The sequence below is a fragment of the Notechis scutatus genome, chromosome 1 (genome assembly GCF_049901735.1).
Source record: "Notechis scutatus isolate UNSWTSFEM ecotype Mainland chromosome 1, rNotScu1.2, whole genome shotgun sequence".
NCBI classification, from domain to species: domain Eukaryota; kingdom Metazoa; phylum Chordata; class Lepidosauria; order Squamata; family Elapidae; genus Notechis; species Notechis scutatus.
The window spans coordinates 197,681,742-197,695,557 of NC_142009.1; the positions used below are offsets into that span (position 1 = coordinate 197,681,742).

Sequence of the window (13,816 nt, forward strand, 5' to 3'; positions counted from 1 at the left end):
GTACATCCATTGTAAATACATGCTGGTATTGCCATGTGCCTGAATTTTGATATGTGGCTATGGGGATGCTGCAACGGTCCTAAATGCAAGGACCAGTTGCAAGCCAGCTTTTTCAGTGTGGTTGTAATTTTGAATGGACACTAAATGAATAGTTTTGTTATTATCCACTACAGTATATGATGATGACCTGATAAGGCTTGAAAATGAGATTAAAAAAACAGTGAAACTAACCAAATATTTTATCCCAAATACGTGGCATGTCAACAAAGCTCAAAACTATCCGAATGTGAAATCCTAATATATCTACTTATTAGTTACATCTATCTACAATCATTATTATTTTTTAAATACCTGTTCTTTTACAGAAGCTAGAATAGTAGTGGCAGTAGCCTCTGTTTCCATGGCAGGATTTGCAGAAGATTCTTGGTTGGTCGGTTGCAGCCCATCTTCCAAAGGGATCTGTTCAGGAGCTGGCATATTGCCTGGTGGGGGGAAAAAATTAGTTTGATATCTGATGTTTATGGATTCAATTGACATGCTACCTTTCCTGCGCTAAAAATATTTCGTAGTATTTCCCAAATCTAAATGAGTATGATATGAAATTAAGCAGTAAGAATTTCATATTTTTTCCTTCCTGTAATAATGGCTAGGAAACAAGGGGGAGGAGGCAACCTTGAGTGCAGCTCGTCTCATTTTGACCACAAAAAAGTAATAGAATAGTATCTTATTATTCTGATTGGAAAACATATGAAAGCTGTAATGTATCTCCTAAAATTGGCATATGTCACAGCTTAAAAAACAAAGGAACCCCCCCACCCCAAAAAACTCTGTCCAGTTATACCAACTTGTATAATGCAGCCTTTGTCCACAAAAAATTGTTTTACTTACGAGAATGTGGCAGTCTATGTACATCTCTATTTTAAAACATGATTAAAGTATCTTCAGTAGTCTGTAGCCCTAGATTTAAGGAATTAAAGTGTTTGCTGTAATTTTGCTGGATAATTACTATATGATCATCGGAATAATTTTTCCTAGATATACCTATATGTTAAAAACATCAACCTTTTCACCTTTTGATAACCCCAGGTACTGATAATGATTCAATTGTGTTTCCTGCTTCTTCTTCAAGAAGTCCTTGACTTATGATCAGAATGGACTCCTGAATTTCAATAAGGTAAGGCATCATGTGACCAAACTCGATTTTACAACCATTTTTATGAAGATTGTAAAGCGAATCATTGTTCATTGTAAGATTGTTAAGAAAGTCAATTTTTCCGAACACCCTTTTTTTGCCAGAAAAAACACCAGAAATCAGCAAAAACTCTAATAAATCAGTCAAATGACCATGGGACATTGCAATTGGTCATAAATGTGAGCTGGTTGCTAGGCACACAAAATGTGGTCATGTGACCACAGAGGGGTGATTGCAACAGTTGTAAGTAGGTGTTTTTCAAATCCATTGCAAAATTGAATGATTGTTAACTGGTTATAAGTCAAGGGCTATCTGTATCTGACCAAGTGGCATTAAATCCCTTTGTATGCACGATCAGGTAGATCGTCTTCATAGATAATTCCTTCAGGACACTGGTTCCTTTCTGCCTTAAAGCAAAAAGTCACAACTTTCATTATACATATTCTTCATGCAAATGCATCAGCTTTTTTCTATTTATTAAGATTTATATTAGCAAGAAATTAGAAACAGGAAGACATAAATATCTATGGCTGCCTTAGACTAGAATGACACATCTGTACTTGACTTGAGTTATCAGATTTGGTTGGCTGATCAATTTTCAACTGCTAGAAAGTGAATTGCAAGATGCAAAACTTGTAATCATAGCTAATATCCTATTAGCGTATCTCTGTCCCAAAGAGACATTAAAATAAACTATTTCTACTTTAAAAATCTTAATTTCCTGAAGGAGTTTCTTAGGTCAACCAGAAGTCTATAAGCAAAATACAAGCTGCTTGTTTCCTAGCTACTGGTATCAAGAGATTTTCTGCTTCCAATTTTGGAAACAAGTGGTGATTTACATGCCTGCAAGATACTTTTCACTATCTCTCCTTAACATACATAGCAAGCTATACACCGTCCAAATTTCAGAACTCTATATTATAATTTCATTGGAAAAATACAGCAGAGGTCAAGTACTTTTTCTGACCTTTCTGAATTTATCAAAGTTACAGAGCTTCTATCTACATAAAAGATACATGATTTGTATTCACAGTATTTTTGCTATATAAATCTATCAGTTTAACTGATAGTTGAGCTATGTACCTTTTAACAGGTAATATTTTCAAAGAGCAAAGGGTTCCCAAGCTGACTTGATTGAGTTTAAAAGTTAATACCATGAAGAACCAATAGGTTATGATTATCTGAAACAACTAATAAATCCAATTTTCAGAAATAACTGATATTATCTTGAACTTGAAATCTACTTCAAACTGGATGTTTGCTGCTCTAATTCCCCCTTTTACAAAAGTTTTATTTCCAGTTAAATACTAAAACATCCAATTTTTTATTCAGTATTATTTTTATAAATTCATTAACAGCTCCATCCAAGACTAACCTTTATGACTTCAGTGTTAGCAGTGGTGAAGGCTGAAGGACAAAAAAATGAGCAACAAAAATAAACCACCCCTATCTTCCAACTGCCATGTCACCTGCCAGACTCAGGATGTAAATGCTGGGGTGCTGGCTTACCTTAAACAAATGTGATACTTAAGTATATGCTCGAATGAGACGGAGATTTATTTTAAAGCACTAATTATTATAGAGTGAAACTGAAGAGCTGATTAATTATTATTACAATATTTCATTTTGTAAAATCTATTGGTTGAATTAATAAAATAAGGGCTTTCCTATTTGAAATTCTTACAATTAGCCAGATTTAACTATCTGGATCTTTGATATGAAACTTCAGTAACCCCTGTTTCCCCAATGCAGAGGAATGGTAAAAACCATCTGGTAATCAACATCTATCTTTATACTACTAAAACTCTTGTGTCTGTTTGTAACCTTCAAAGGAGTGGGAGAGCGCATCAGAAGGCAACAATTTTGAATCAACATATGAAAAATGGGCTAATTCAGGGGTCCCCAACCACCGGTCCGCGGAACAAGTCCTACCGGGCCGCTGGCTTGCTGGGCGCCGCCATCTTTTTTTGATGAAAAAGTGCTTCTGGTGAGCTTTTCCGGGTAGAAAGCTCACCGGAAGCATGTTTTCATCAAAAAGATGGCGGCGCCAGCGCTTCGGTGAGCTTTTCCGGTAGAAAGCCATTTCTACCCAGAAAAGCTCACCAGAAGCGCATGGCGCCGCCATCTTTTTGATGAAAAAGTGCTTTTCATCAAAAAACTTTTTCATCAAAAAAAGATGGCGGCGCCGAGCTGATGCCGGTACCGGGCCGCGGCGCCGAGCTGATGCCGGTACCGGGCCGCGGCGCCGAGCTGATGCCGGTACCGGGCCGCGGCGTAAAAAAGGTTGGGGATCACTGGGCTAATTCACAGAATACGTCCAAAATCTGGGACCTATGACTTGTGTGGGATTAACATTTGTCAAAGATGTGTCCACTTCAGTGCTATTGCACTGCTGTTGTCACATGGTTTTCATTTCCAGCTCTCCCTGCCAGCTTCCTACAAGGAAGTCAGTGGAGGAACCAGCAAGAAGTTGGAAGTCGCTCCTTTTCCCGCTGCTTTTTTGCTCATTTGGTCATTTTGTTTCTCTGTTTAAGTAAGGAAATATCTCTAAATTTCTTACCCAATAGGTCATGGGTTGGCTAGTATTGTATGAAAGAGCAAATAAATTATCTGAGAGTATTTCCTCTGGCACTCCTCAGGCTCCTTTCTCAATTTTTAAAAAATGTTTCATAAAACATAAAGAACACTCTCCAACCTAAAATAATTATTTTCAACAATGTCAAGAATGGCACTGCCCAGGCTACAAAAATAGTTTTTAGAAACCTAGAAATCTAAGTAGCCAGTGCTTTATTGTGAAGTATGCATCTTCTAGAAAAAGACAAATGAAAACCAAGGGATTATTATAACATCTTAGGGAGCATGAGGGGAACAGCTTGCTTTCTAGTAGATGGCTGCTGTGAAATTTATTCACATTTTCCATGATTGCCATTATAAAGATAACAACAATATGCACCCTACATGCTCTTGATTTGGCTTTTGCTTAACATTCATTAATTTAAATTAAAAATTAATTCCATCAAAGACCGAGCTTTTGTGCATATTGAGAATTTTTCTAGTTTAAAATATTTAGTAGTAAAACATGGGCTAGCTAGAAACATACTGTATTTTTCAGGCTATAAGATGCTCCTAAGTATAAGATGCACCTAAGCTTTTGGGGAGGAAAACAAGAAAAAAAAATCTGCCTCTGCCTCTGCCTCCCAGCAATTTGCCTCCTTGCAACAAACAGCAAACAGCCTGGTCAGCTTCAGCACAGCCTGATTAGCACAAGCAGCTGATTATTGGTAGGATCAGCCCATTGCCTATTGCGGCCTCTACATGCCCCTTTTCAGCCTCTGCATCCCATTTTTGGCCTCTGTACGCCCTATTTTTGGCCCGTTCCAGGCAGCTGGGATTGGAATGGGCCAAAAATGGGGCATGTGGAGGCGGCAATAGTGACCTCTGCAGTCTGAAACAGCTGATTGTCGGGACGCCAATCCAACCGACAACAGCTGTTTGCTGCAAGGAGGCAAATTGTTGGCAGAGGCTGAAGGGTGAGAGCTGGGGGATGGGTGGGGCTTTGCCAACATTCACTGTATAAGACGCGCAGACATTTCGACCCAATTTGGGGGGGGGGTGCGCCTTATACACTGAAAAATACAGTAATTAAAAAAAATTACTCCCTTTATGTTAAGGTTCTACAGATTCTTAAGGCCATTCTGAAATCCCAACAGCTGTATGCACTAAGATTGCCTTTTCCAAATCTCAAGTCAGTTTTTATTGTTTCAACATACTCTTCTTATGCCCAAGTGTAAGCAGAGAAATATAGTGCAACAATCTTTTTATTTCAGTAGTTGACCACAAACAACACAGCAAGTGCTTTTTGCTTACACACAACTTCTTTCCTACTATACAAAAAATCTTTGTATGTTTTTGTAAAGAATATCCTCTTATAGCAATAGCACTTGGACTTAAATTCCACTTCATAGTGCTTTATAGCCCTTTCTAAACGGTTTAGAGTCAGCTTATTGCTCCCAACAATCTGGGTCCTCATTTTACCAACCTTGAAAAGATGGAAGGCTGAATCAGCCTTGAGTTGGTCAGGATCAAACTTCTTATAAATAATTTTATATTTTAACTCCTTATACATTTATATTCCTTATAAATAAGCATATATGGAACCTCAATTTCATTTTACATAAGTAGGCAAAAATCAGGAATAAAACTTCTGTTTTCCTGTCCTCCTCACCCCAATTATAATAGTATTCCATTAACTTTTCCCACAACTTACTCAAGCTCCTCGAAGAGATTCTTTTTTAAAAATATAACATATGCAAACAGTGGCTACATTTACAGATGACTTGTTGTAATAATAGTCCGTTTATCTTAGAAACAGGCCAGAGTCAATCTTGCAAAGAAGTTAAACAATAATGGCATTCTTAGCCAATTCCTGATTTGTACTTGTTCATTTTAAGCAATTTTTTGCTTGCATTGTGGTAAACAGGAATAATCAGAAAGTCCAACCAAGGACTATGAACCTATCAGCCTAATTCCACAATTACAGTTAGAAAGCTGATCATATGCCATGATTTCAGACAGCAGTTTATTGTTAAATAATAGCTGCCTTCCTTCATCTTTTTAAAAAATAACTTAAAGCAAATGTGAATTTGGTTATTGTACTTTATTCACCATAGATTATATCTGACAAATAATTATAACTATTTTTATTTATTATTTTGTCCTTTACGTATATAGATCAACCAGAATTTTTTGCTTTGGGGGATTTCCAATGTGTTTGATCACAAAATGGCAACTGAGTGGCCTTCAAGCAGGAGGTTGCATATACAGATAGTCCTCGAGTTATGAATGCAATGGAGCCTGCCCATTTCATTCGTTACCTGAGGATTCATGGGAGTGAATCTCGTACTTTGAACGAGATCACTTCCTGCTTTCACCCATGCATTAGATAATTGAATATGTGGCTTGTTAAGTGCATATAAGGTATCTTGGGGTGGAAAAAGCCATAGGGGGCCTTGTGATGGAACAGACCACCTGCTTAAGACCACGCTAGGCCATCCCTGAGCCACAGATACCTCATTCTCCCTCCCCTGGGGTCCCCACAATTGCTTCCCCCCCCACCATGACAGGTGACTTACCTTATGAAAATGTCTCCTCTCCAGCCTGTTTCTTTGCCTGCTTCCTCCTTTCTTGGGGTTGACCAGGCCTCTGGCAATGAAAAAAGAGGCCCAGAGACCAGAGCACGCCCTTCCGGGCCTCCTTTCTCACCGGAGATCTGCTTGACGAGGCCTCTGGTGACAAAAAGGGAAGCTTTGGCAAGGAAATGGCAAAAAGAGGAAAGGCCTGAAGGACAGAAGTCTTCCCTCTGTTTGCAAACATCCAAGCCTCAGTTGGCAGAGAATAGAGGCCTAAAGTGCAAGATCATGCGCTACTGATCTTGCAGTATGTTAGGCCTCTGTTCTCTGCAAATGCACTGAAAGCCTGAAGCAATGAAGCAGGCAAAGAAACCGTGATAGAGAGATCTTCACAAGGTAAGTGAGTCTCCGCAGACGAAGTACCTGTGAAGACCCAGCCAGGATTGGGGGGATAAGTGGAGTGAATGTTGCAGAGCCTCTGCGGTCATTCATAAGAGCAAACAACTGCCATGGTGCTGCAATATTCACAATTTCAGGACTTGTTCGTAAACGCCAGGGAGAGCTTATTGCATAACGTTGACATTCACTAAGGGAACACTTGTAACTTGAGGATTACTTGCATCTGATTTTTAGAATTAGCTATTGAAGGCAGCTAATAAAATATACATATTTTTAAAAGCACAAGAAAATCCAGTAATTTTAAATAAACTTTAATTCTAATGTTTAATCCAATTTCTCTCCTGTGTCTGAAAAGTGAGCCCTTGCCAGCTGTGGCAATCTAAGAAGAGCCTTTCCATATTTAAACACCGAGATAAAGGTCCTCCTTTACAGTCAAGTTTAACTCCTGATGATTTCATGGAAGTCTATGGAAACTATTGATGTAATTTTCCTGGCAGCACTAGAGAGATGGTTTCCCATTGTCTTCATCTGCAATGTTTCTCAATTTCCCAGTCCAGCCTGCTACTCTGGTATTTCCTCATCTAAATACTAAGCCATCCTGAACTTGTCTAGCTTCCAAGCCCAGACAAAGTTGCCTTCTGAAACCTAAATAGGATGGTAATGAGAGAAGATATTCTTCTCATAGTCACATCCTAAGCTCTTTAGAATGTTAAGAACTATTGCGAAGACCAAATCTTGTACTGTATCCAATAAGCAAGGTAACCGGTGCAGATTTCTCTTTACGGACATGATATGATACCTATACTTTGCATCAGTGAGCAACTGGTATTTGTATCATTTGTGACTTCAGGACACCTAACAAGACCTTGATTATAATAATCAAATTAGATACAGCCAAGGCACAAGAAACTGATTGATAGACTGCAATATTGGATGTAATTGTGCAAACGCACTCCTTGCTAAAACTGTGAATCAGTGTCAGTGTGCATTCTCATGCTACAAACCTGCTCTTTCAGGGAATCAAACCCTCCAATAAACAGGCTGAACAGAAATCCTCATGCTCAGTTCTCTATTCCCCAATAGCACCTCTGCCTTGTTTGGATTTAACTTTAACTTATTCTCTTCCATCCAGTGCATAATCAAATTTATTTGACAATATTTGAGAATACCAGATAATTCATTAGAATTTAATAGTTAGTGCTGATGGCCCCCGCTCCAAAGCTCTACGTGATCTGCTCGAGCAACTCTGTGTAAATATTGAACATCATGAAAAGGCTTTTTTTCAGACTGAAAACTTTGAAACAACATTAAGTTACAATGAGCTAGAGAGAAACCATTTTAATTATAATTGCCAGAAATTAGTCAAAACACACAATGGGAAACACAAAACACAATGAAATGAAACACAAAATAACATAAATGATATAATAGACTTGACATAAGTTTTTTTTAAAAAAAGAGATTTCTGACTGCCCACCCAAAAAACTGAGAAAAGCTTGACTGTGTCCAAGCACATGACATGGGCTTTCTTTCCTTACAATAATCACCCTGAGGATGATGCCTTTCATCCCCCAAAAGAACATTCGTGTTCCTTGCAGTCATCAAAAGATTAACAGATCCCTCTACTAAATCATAACTTAATGTTATGTGCAAGGAGACAATTTTGAATCATCTTGGTTTTTCTAAGTGTTATATTCCACCCACTCAATCAAACAATTAGAAATAATTTTCTACACTTATCCTCCTTTATTAGAGTAAAAAATCTTTTTGTGATGTTGGAAAGTAATTTTGCTTCAACTACCGTGTTTCTCACAAAATAAGGCTGGACCTTATTTATTTTTTTGACCCCCGAAAAAACAGCTAGGCTGTCTTTTCGGGGGTGACTTAATTCCCCCCCTTGCATCCTCGGGTGGGCGGGCGGCGACAGCTTGGATGTTGACCTCAGCGTTGGTGGGGCACTTCGTATCGGGAGACCTTCCGCCACCGTTGCTTTCCCTTCTCCCTTGCTGCCGCTGCATTAGAGCAACGCCACGGTGTTTGGCGCAGCCTGGAGGGACTTGGGAAGGAAGTCAAGCTTAGGTCGGCCTGGCTCTTTTGCTTGGCAGGCAGGCGTGCACCCGCGGCTCACCTTCCCAGCTCTGCCCAGCCCGCACAGCTCTGGCACGGCCCTGGCGGGATGAGCGGAGGATCCGGTGGGGAGGCGCTCGCTGCCTTGGTGAGAGCTCTGCTGCCGGGAAGGAGGGCCCGCCTGTAAGCTGCGCTGGGCGCCCCAGGTGAAGCTCTTCACGCTCTGCCCAGCGCCAGGCAGGGATGGCGGCTGGGCACTTCTCCAGAGGTGGGCCGATCCTGCGCTGCAGTCCCGGGAGATTCGCCTCCCCACGTGGGGTTGGGCTGCCCTCTCGGGCAGGGGAGGCTTTGTTGTAGTAGGGTGTCGTTTTTAAAATAATTGGCTTTACCTTCGAAGGCAAAGGGAAGGCAGCGACAGGAGCGCCTGAAGCCGAGTGTCTCCGCAGGGCTCCGGTTGCAGGGAGGAGCCCTGGCTGGCCGCGCATGGCTGCGCCAAATGCCGCGGCATTGCTCTAAACGCTGTGGCAGCAAGGGAGAAGGGAAAGCAACGGTGGCAGAAGGTCTTCCGATATGAAGTGCCCCACCAACGCAGGCAGCACCATATCTGGGCATGCAACAAAGTACTTCCTAATGGCAAGCCCCCCCCCACCATTCCCCCCATTTCGCATGTTTAATATGGGCCTTAATTTGGGGGAGGGGCTTAATTTGATTTTATGCCAATAAAACATGGTGGGGGCCGTATTGTTGGAGAAACACGGTATATAGATCAGATAGCGTATATTCAATATTAAATATATTATTGCTTGGAAACTAGTTTTATATATTTATTTTATGCTCTCATAATTTGTTTTTGCCCTTGTAGATGTTATTTCTTGTTTACATAGTGAAACTATAATATTAAAGTAGATGCTTAAAACATTCTGCCAGACTTAATCCTAGTAAGTGTAGATAGAATTACAGCTCAAAGTTGTTTAATGATACACCATTTTTTTTCCTTCATGTTATGTTTCATGTTTCAAAGTTTAAAGTATTCATAAGCAACCTCTAATTTAGCAAACCTTTAAAAAAAATCAAGCACATACATAAAAGAAGAGCTGTATAAAGCATTCAAAACAAGTGCTTATCAAAGTTAAGTTACTACAAGTTAGGACCACCCCTTGAAGGATTAGAATAAGGTTGCTCTGAAAGTTTCTACATTTATCTGTGCACAACAGCTGTGGTGCACTGGTTAGAATGCAGTATTGCAGGCTAATTCTACCTAATCAGGAGTTCGATTCTCACCCACTCAAGGTTGACTCACCTTCCATCCTTTCAAGGTCAGTAAAATGAGGACCAGATTGCTGGGGGCACTGGGTAAGCCACTTAGAGAGGGCTGTAAAGCACTGTGAAGCTGTATATAAGTCTAAGTGCTATTGCTATATGCATCTCTTGGGTTTTATTGGCAGTCCCGGAAATGATAGCAATTCATGCGTCTACAACACATCCAGGCTTACAGGGGAAGCTTTTGAAGCAGCTTTGCAAATCTTCTCAAAGATACAACGCTTTTATGCTTTGAGGAGAAGGAAAACTGCTGGCAGTAACATACTGCAATCCTTTGAAGTAGACCAGGTCAGAAAAGAGACCCAACAAGAAACATTAGAGTTCTATGTTCTATAAGCTTTAACAACAGAATTTGAAACACTACAGCAGCCCAAAGACAGTCAGTGTGGGATAACTTAACGTCTGCCATGCTTTCTTATGTTCTTGGCCTAAATGCATGATTTGCTAATGGTCTGAGCTCACGTTCTGCTAACAGTTTCTGCATACTTTCTCTAACATCATGTCTGTGCTCCGCTATCCTCACTTTGCAAAGAACCTCTTTCAAATTATTTTATACAGTCCCAATTAATAATCCATCTTGGTGATTAAATTAGTTCAGTATCAGGAAGCTTCTATGAGCAAGCACTCAAGACTTACTTACTTACTTACTCTTACTTAAGATGTAACCCTAAACATACTGGTGTGGATTGTTTCCATCCTTGTAGCGTATAATTTTTTGAGGATGAAGGCTCATTCTCCAACTTGCGGGTTGGTTTCCGAATCTTTCGTTACCAGGCTAGGTAACATCTTCAGCAGAGTTTAAACCTTCACCCTCATCCTACACCCAAGATACAGATATTCACCACTATTGCACATACTTTTTAAATAACCATTTCAACAGAATAATCTAAAAGTTAATTTTTACCCTATTTTCAACAACCACATGTAGAACAAAAAATAACTTTCCTGGTAAAAGTTAATATTGTATGCGGTAAGGTACATCACTCCCTCCCCCCACCCCAATATTATTCAGTTATAAATTTAGTGTACCATGTAACATTAGTGGATGAACTGATATGTGATAATTATGGCTTGTTTTTAAAAATATTATTTTTAAAATCTTGAATGGTATACATTACACATACACACACACACACAAAACCATCAGAGCATTAGTATTCTGTATATTATTATTAACACACTCTGATGGCTAAGAAGTTCTACTTCCCTTCCCCACCTGAAAAGAAATCTGTTGCAAATGCAAAAAATAAGCAGAAGAGAGGAGTTTCAGTTTCAGAGCACCAAGCAGCTTTAGTACAGAACAGTTGACTTAAGACAGGCTCCTTGCTGTCTCCTTCTTGCTCACATAGCAAATACTGTTTCAGTTTCCAAACAGCCCTCAACTCTCTCACACACTGACAGGACGCTAGCCAGATGAATACCGATGGATGCTGGTAGGCAGAGGCACAATCCCCCCCCCTTATTTTCCTCCCCAAAAACTAAACTCGATCACATAGTTTCGTAGCGAAGCATGGGTATAGAACATATATATAGTATAGTATGTATTTATGTGTATCTATATATGTACACACACATAGAAATGCAACAAATGAAGTGAATGTTACATCGCCTAATTTAAGTTAATGTCTGGTTAATGTCAAAGAAACCATCAGGACACTTACACTTTGAATGAAAAAAAGCATCAGCATTGCAAGAAGTGCTTTAATGTATATGACAGTCTTTATTTACAAGAACATTAAGAACGATGAAAGAGGATTCATCTGGGATGTACATATTAAAATATTTTATTTTCATACTCATATGAGTAATTTACCAGTTTTTCTACAGTGTTTTCTCTCTCTCTCTCCCTCCCCCTCTCTCCCTCTCTCTCTGTATGTATGTATGTATGTATGTATATATGTATGTATGTATGTATGCATGTTTTCTTAAGTTTTTGCGGGTACTTACATGTATGTTATTCAGCTTTGTTCGGGTATTTTCCCACGTCATTATAGTTGTGCTTTTAAAGTTGTAGCAACGTTTCAACAGAATCTCATCTGCCACCATCAGGCTTCTGTATTGTGTTTGTACTTTAGTCAGGGTGCATAGTTCAGACAAGACACACATAAAGACTGAACTATGCACCCTGACTAAAATACTGACAGCCAACGGCTTCCACAAAAGCAAAATCACCGGCTTGATCCACAAAAACACACTGAGGCATAATGGAGAGCTAGAAGATGAACAGACCTATGGAACAGCTGTCCCACCCTACATAAGAGGTACTACAGACAAAATGAAAGAAAGCAAGTTTCAGAGTGAAGAGTCTAACTACTCTGAAAAGAATAGGTGTGCTTTATCACTTGCCTGCAGTTATTACAACTCTGAGCGGCTCCATTAACAAAACACAGAGAAGCTCCAATAACGCAAACCAGTTTGGTGTGATGGTTAAGGCACCAGGCAAGAAAGCAGGAAAACTTTTTCTATCCCTGCCTCAGGCATGAAAACCACTGGATGATTTTGAGCCAGTCAATGTCTTTCAGCCCAATTAACCTCACAGGAGTGTTGTGAAAAAAATAGGAGGAAGGAACATTAGGTATGTTCACCACCTTGATTATTTATTATTATTTTTTAAAATAATAAAGGTAGGGCAATATATATATAATATATATACCAATATCAGTAGTGATGTCATGTTAAAATCCATAAAATCCGAAAAGGGAAATTTACAGAACTGTATTAACTCAAATTCATACCATGTGAAATTCAAGTCTTAGGCAAAAAGCAAATACTTTGCTTGTTTGAATCTGGCAGGAAATTGCAAGCTGTGGTCAGGTACAGCAGATTCTCAATGACCAACAATCCTCACTTAATGACAGCAACAGGGAATATTGGGATTGCTGTTGCTAAGCGATGTACTCACATGATATCATGCTTTAGGATCACATTGCTTAGCAATGGAAATTGCAATCTCAACTACACTGTGATTCAGCAAGGACTATCTATAGTGAGGCCTCTTTCAGAGAGACTTCACTTCAATCTGACGTCAAGTCCCAAAGCCAAGAAAAACATGGGGAGATTCTTTCAAGTAGATTTTTTTTTAACTGTTCCACATCTACAGATAGAATCTGGCCACGTTAAGGCACTCTGCTGTCTATATCAAGCATATACACCGAGAACGATTAAGGTGGGGCTGTCTTCCCCCCTTTTCCTCTCACACAAGCCATCTGAACTGAGCTACCTCTTATTCCTCTTAATTGCACCTCCTCCCTCCTGGGAATCAGACTACTATATTCCATCACATCTAATAAGCTACTTGGAACTATAATGGCAGAAATCAGACTTTTGAGCAAAATTCCTGATTAGGAACAGGAATGCTATCATCTCTGAATAATCTCAATAATCAAACTCCAAGTTCTGAATCTCCAGCAAGTGACCACAGAAGAAGTGGGCTGGCAGTTGGCTCCTGCTGGGTGGAGCTGTCGGTGCCACCTCTGTGAGGTGAGTCAGTAAATTATACATCCCCTGAAAATAAGATCTGGTGCCTTTTTTGTGGCAAAAAAATATTAAGACTGGGTCTTATTTTAAGGGAAACACGGTATCACTATATGCCGTAATCAAAGGACGTGAATCTATGTGTACGTGTGCATTTACATATACATATAAACCAATTACTGTCCAGGATTTGATTTTTTTGTATATCATTAGTCTGTGAATTACTAATCCCTGC

At 39.6% G+C, this 13,816-nt stretch overlaps 1 protein-coding gene across 6 annotated transcripts in view; it reads right to left on the reverse strand.

Annotated features, from left to right (window-relative positions):
• Positions 1-13,816, reverse strand: part of PKP4 (plakophilin 4) — a 154,057-nt gene that overhangs the window by 96,731 nt on the left and 43,510 nt on the right. For 4 of the 6 annotated variants that reach the window (XM_087949961.1, XM_026674573.2, XM_087949962.1 and 1 more), the window contains exon 2: positions 352-482. The exons of the other annotated variants lie outside the window; for them this stretch is intronic. In XM_087949961.1, coding sequence (XP_087806087.1) covers positions 352-477 — 126 coding nt within the window. In that variant the 5' untranslated portion in view covers positions 478-482. The remainder of the gene's footprint in view (positions 1-351; positions 483-13,816) is intronic. 6 annotated transcript variants of the gene reach the window in all.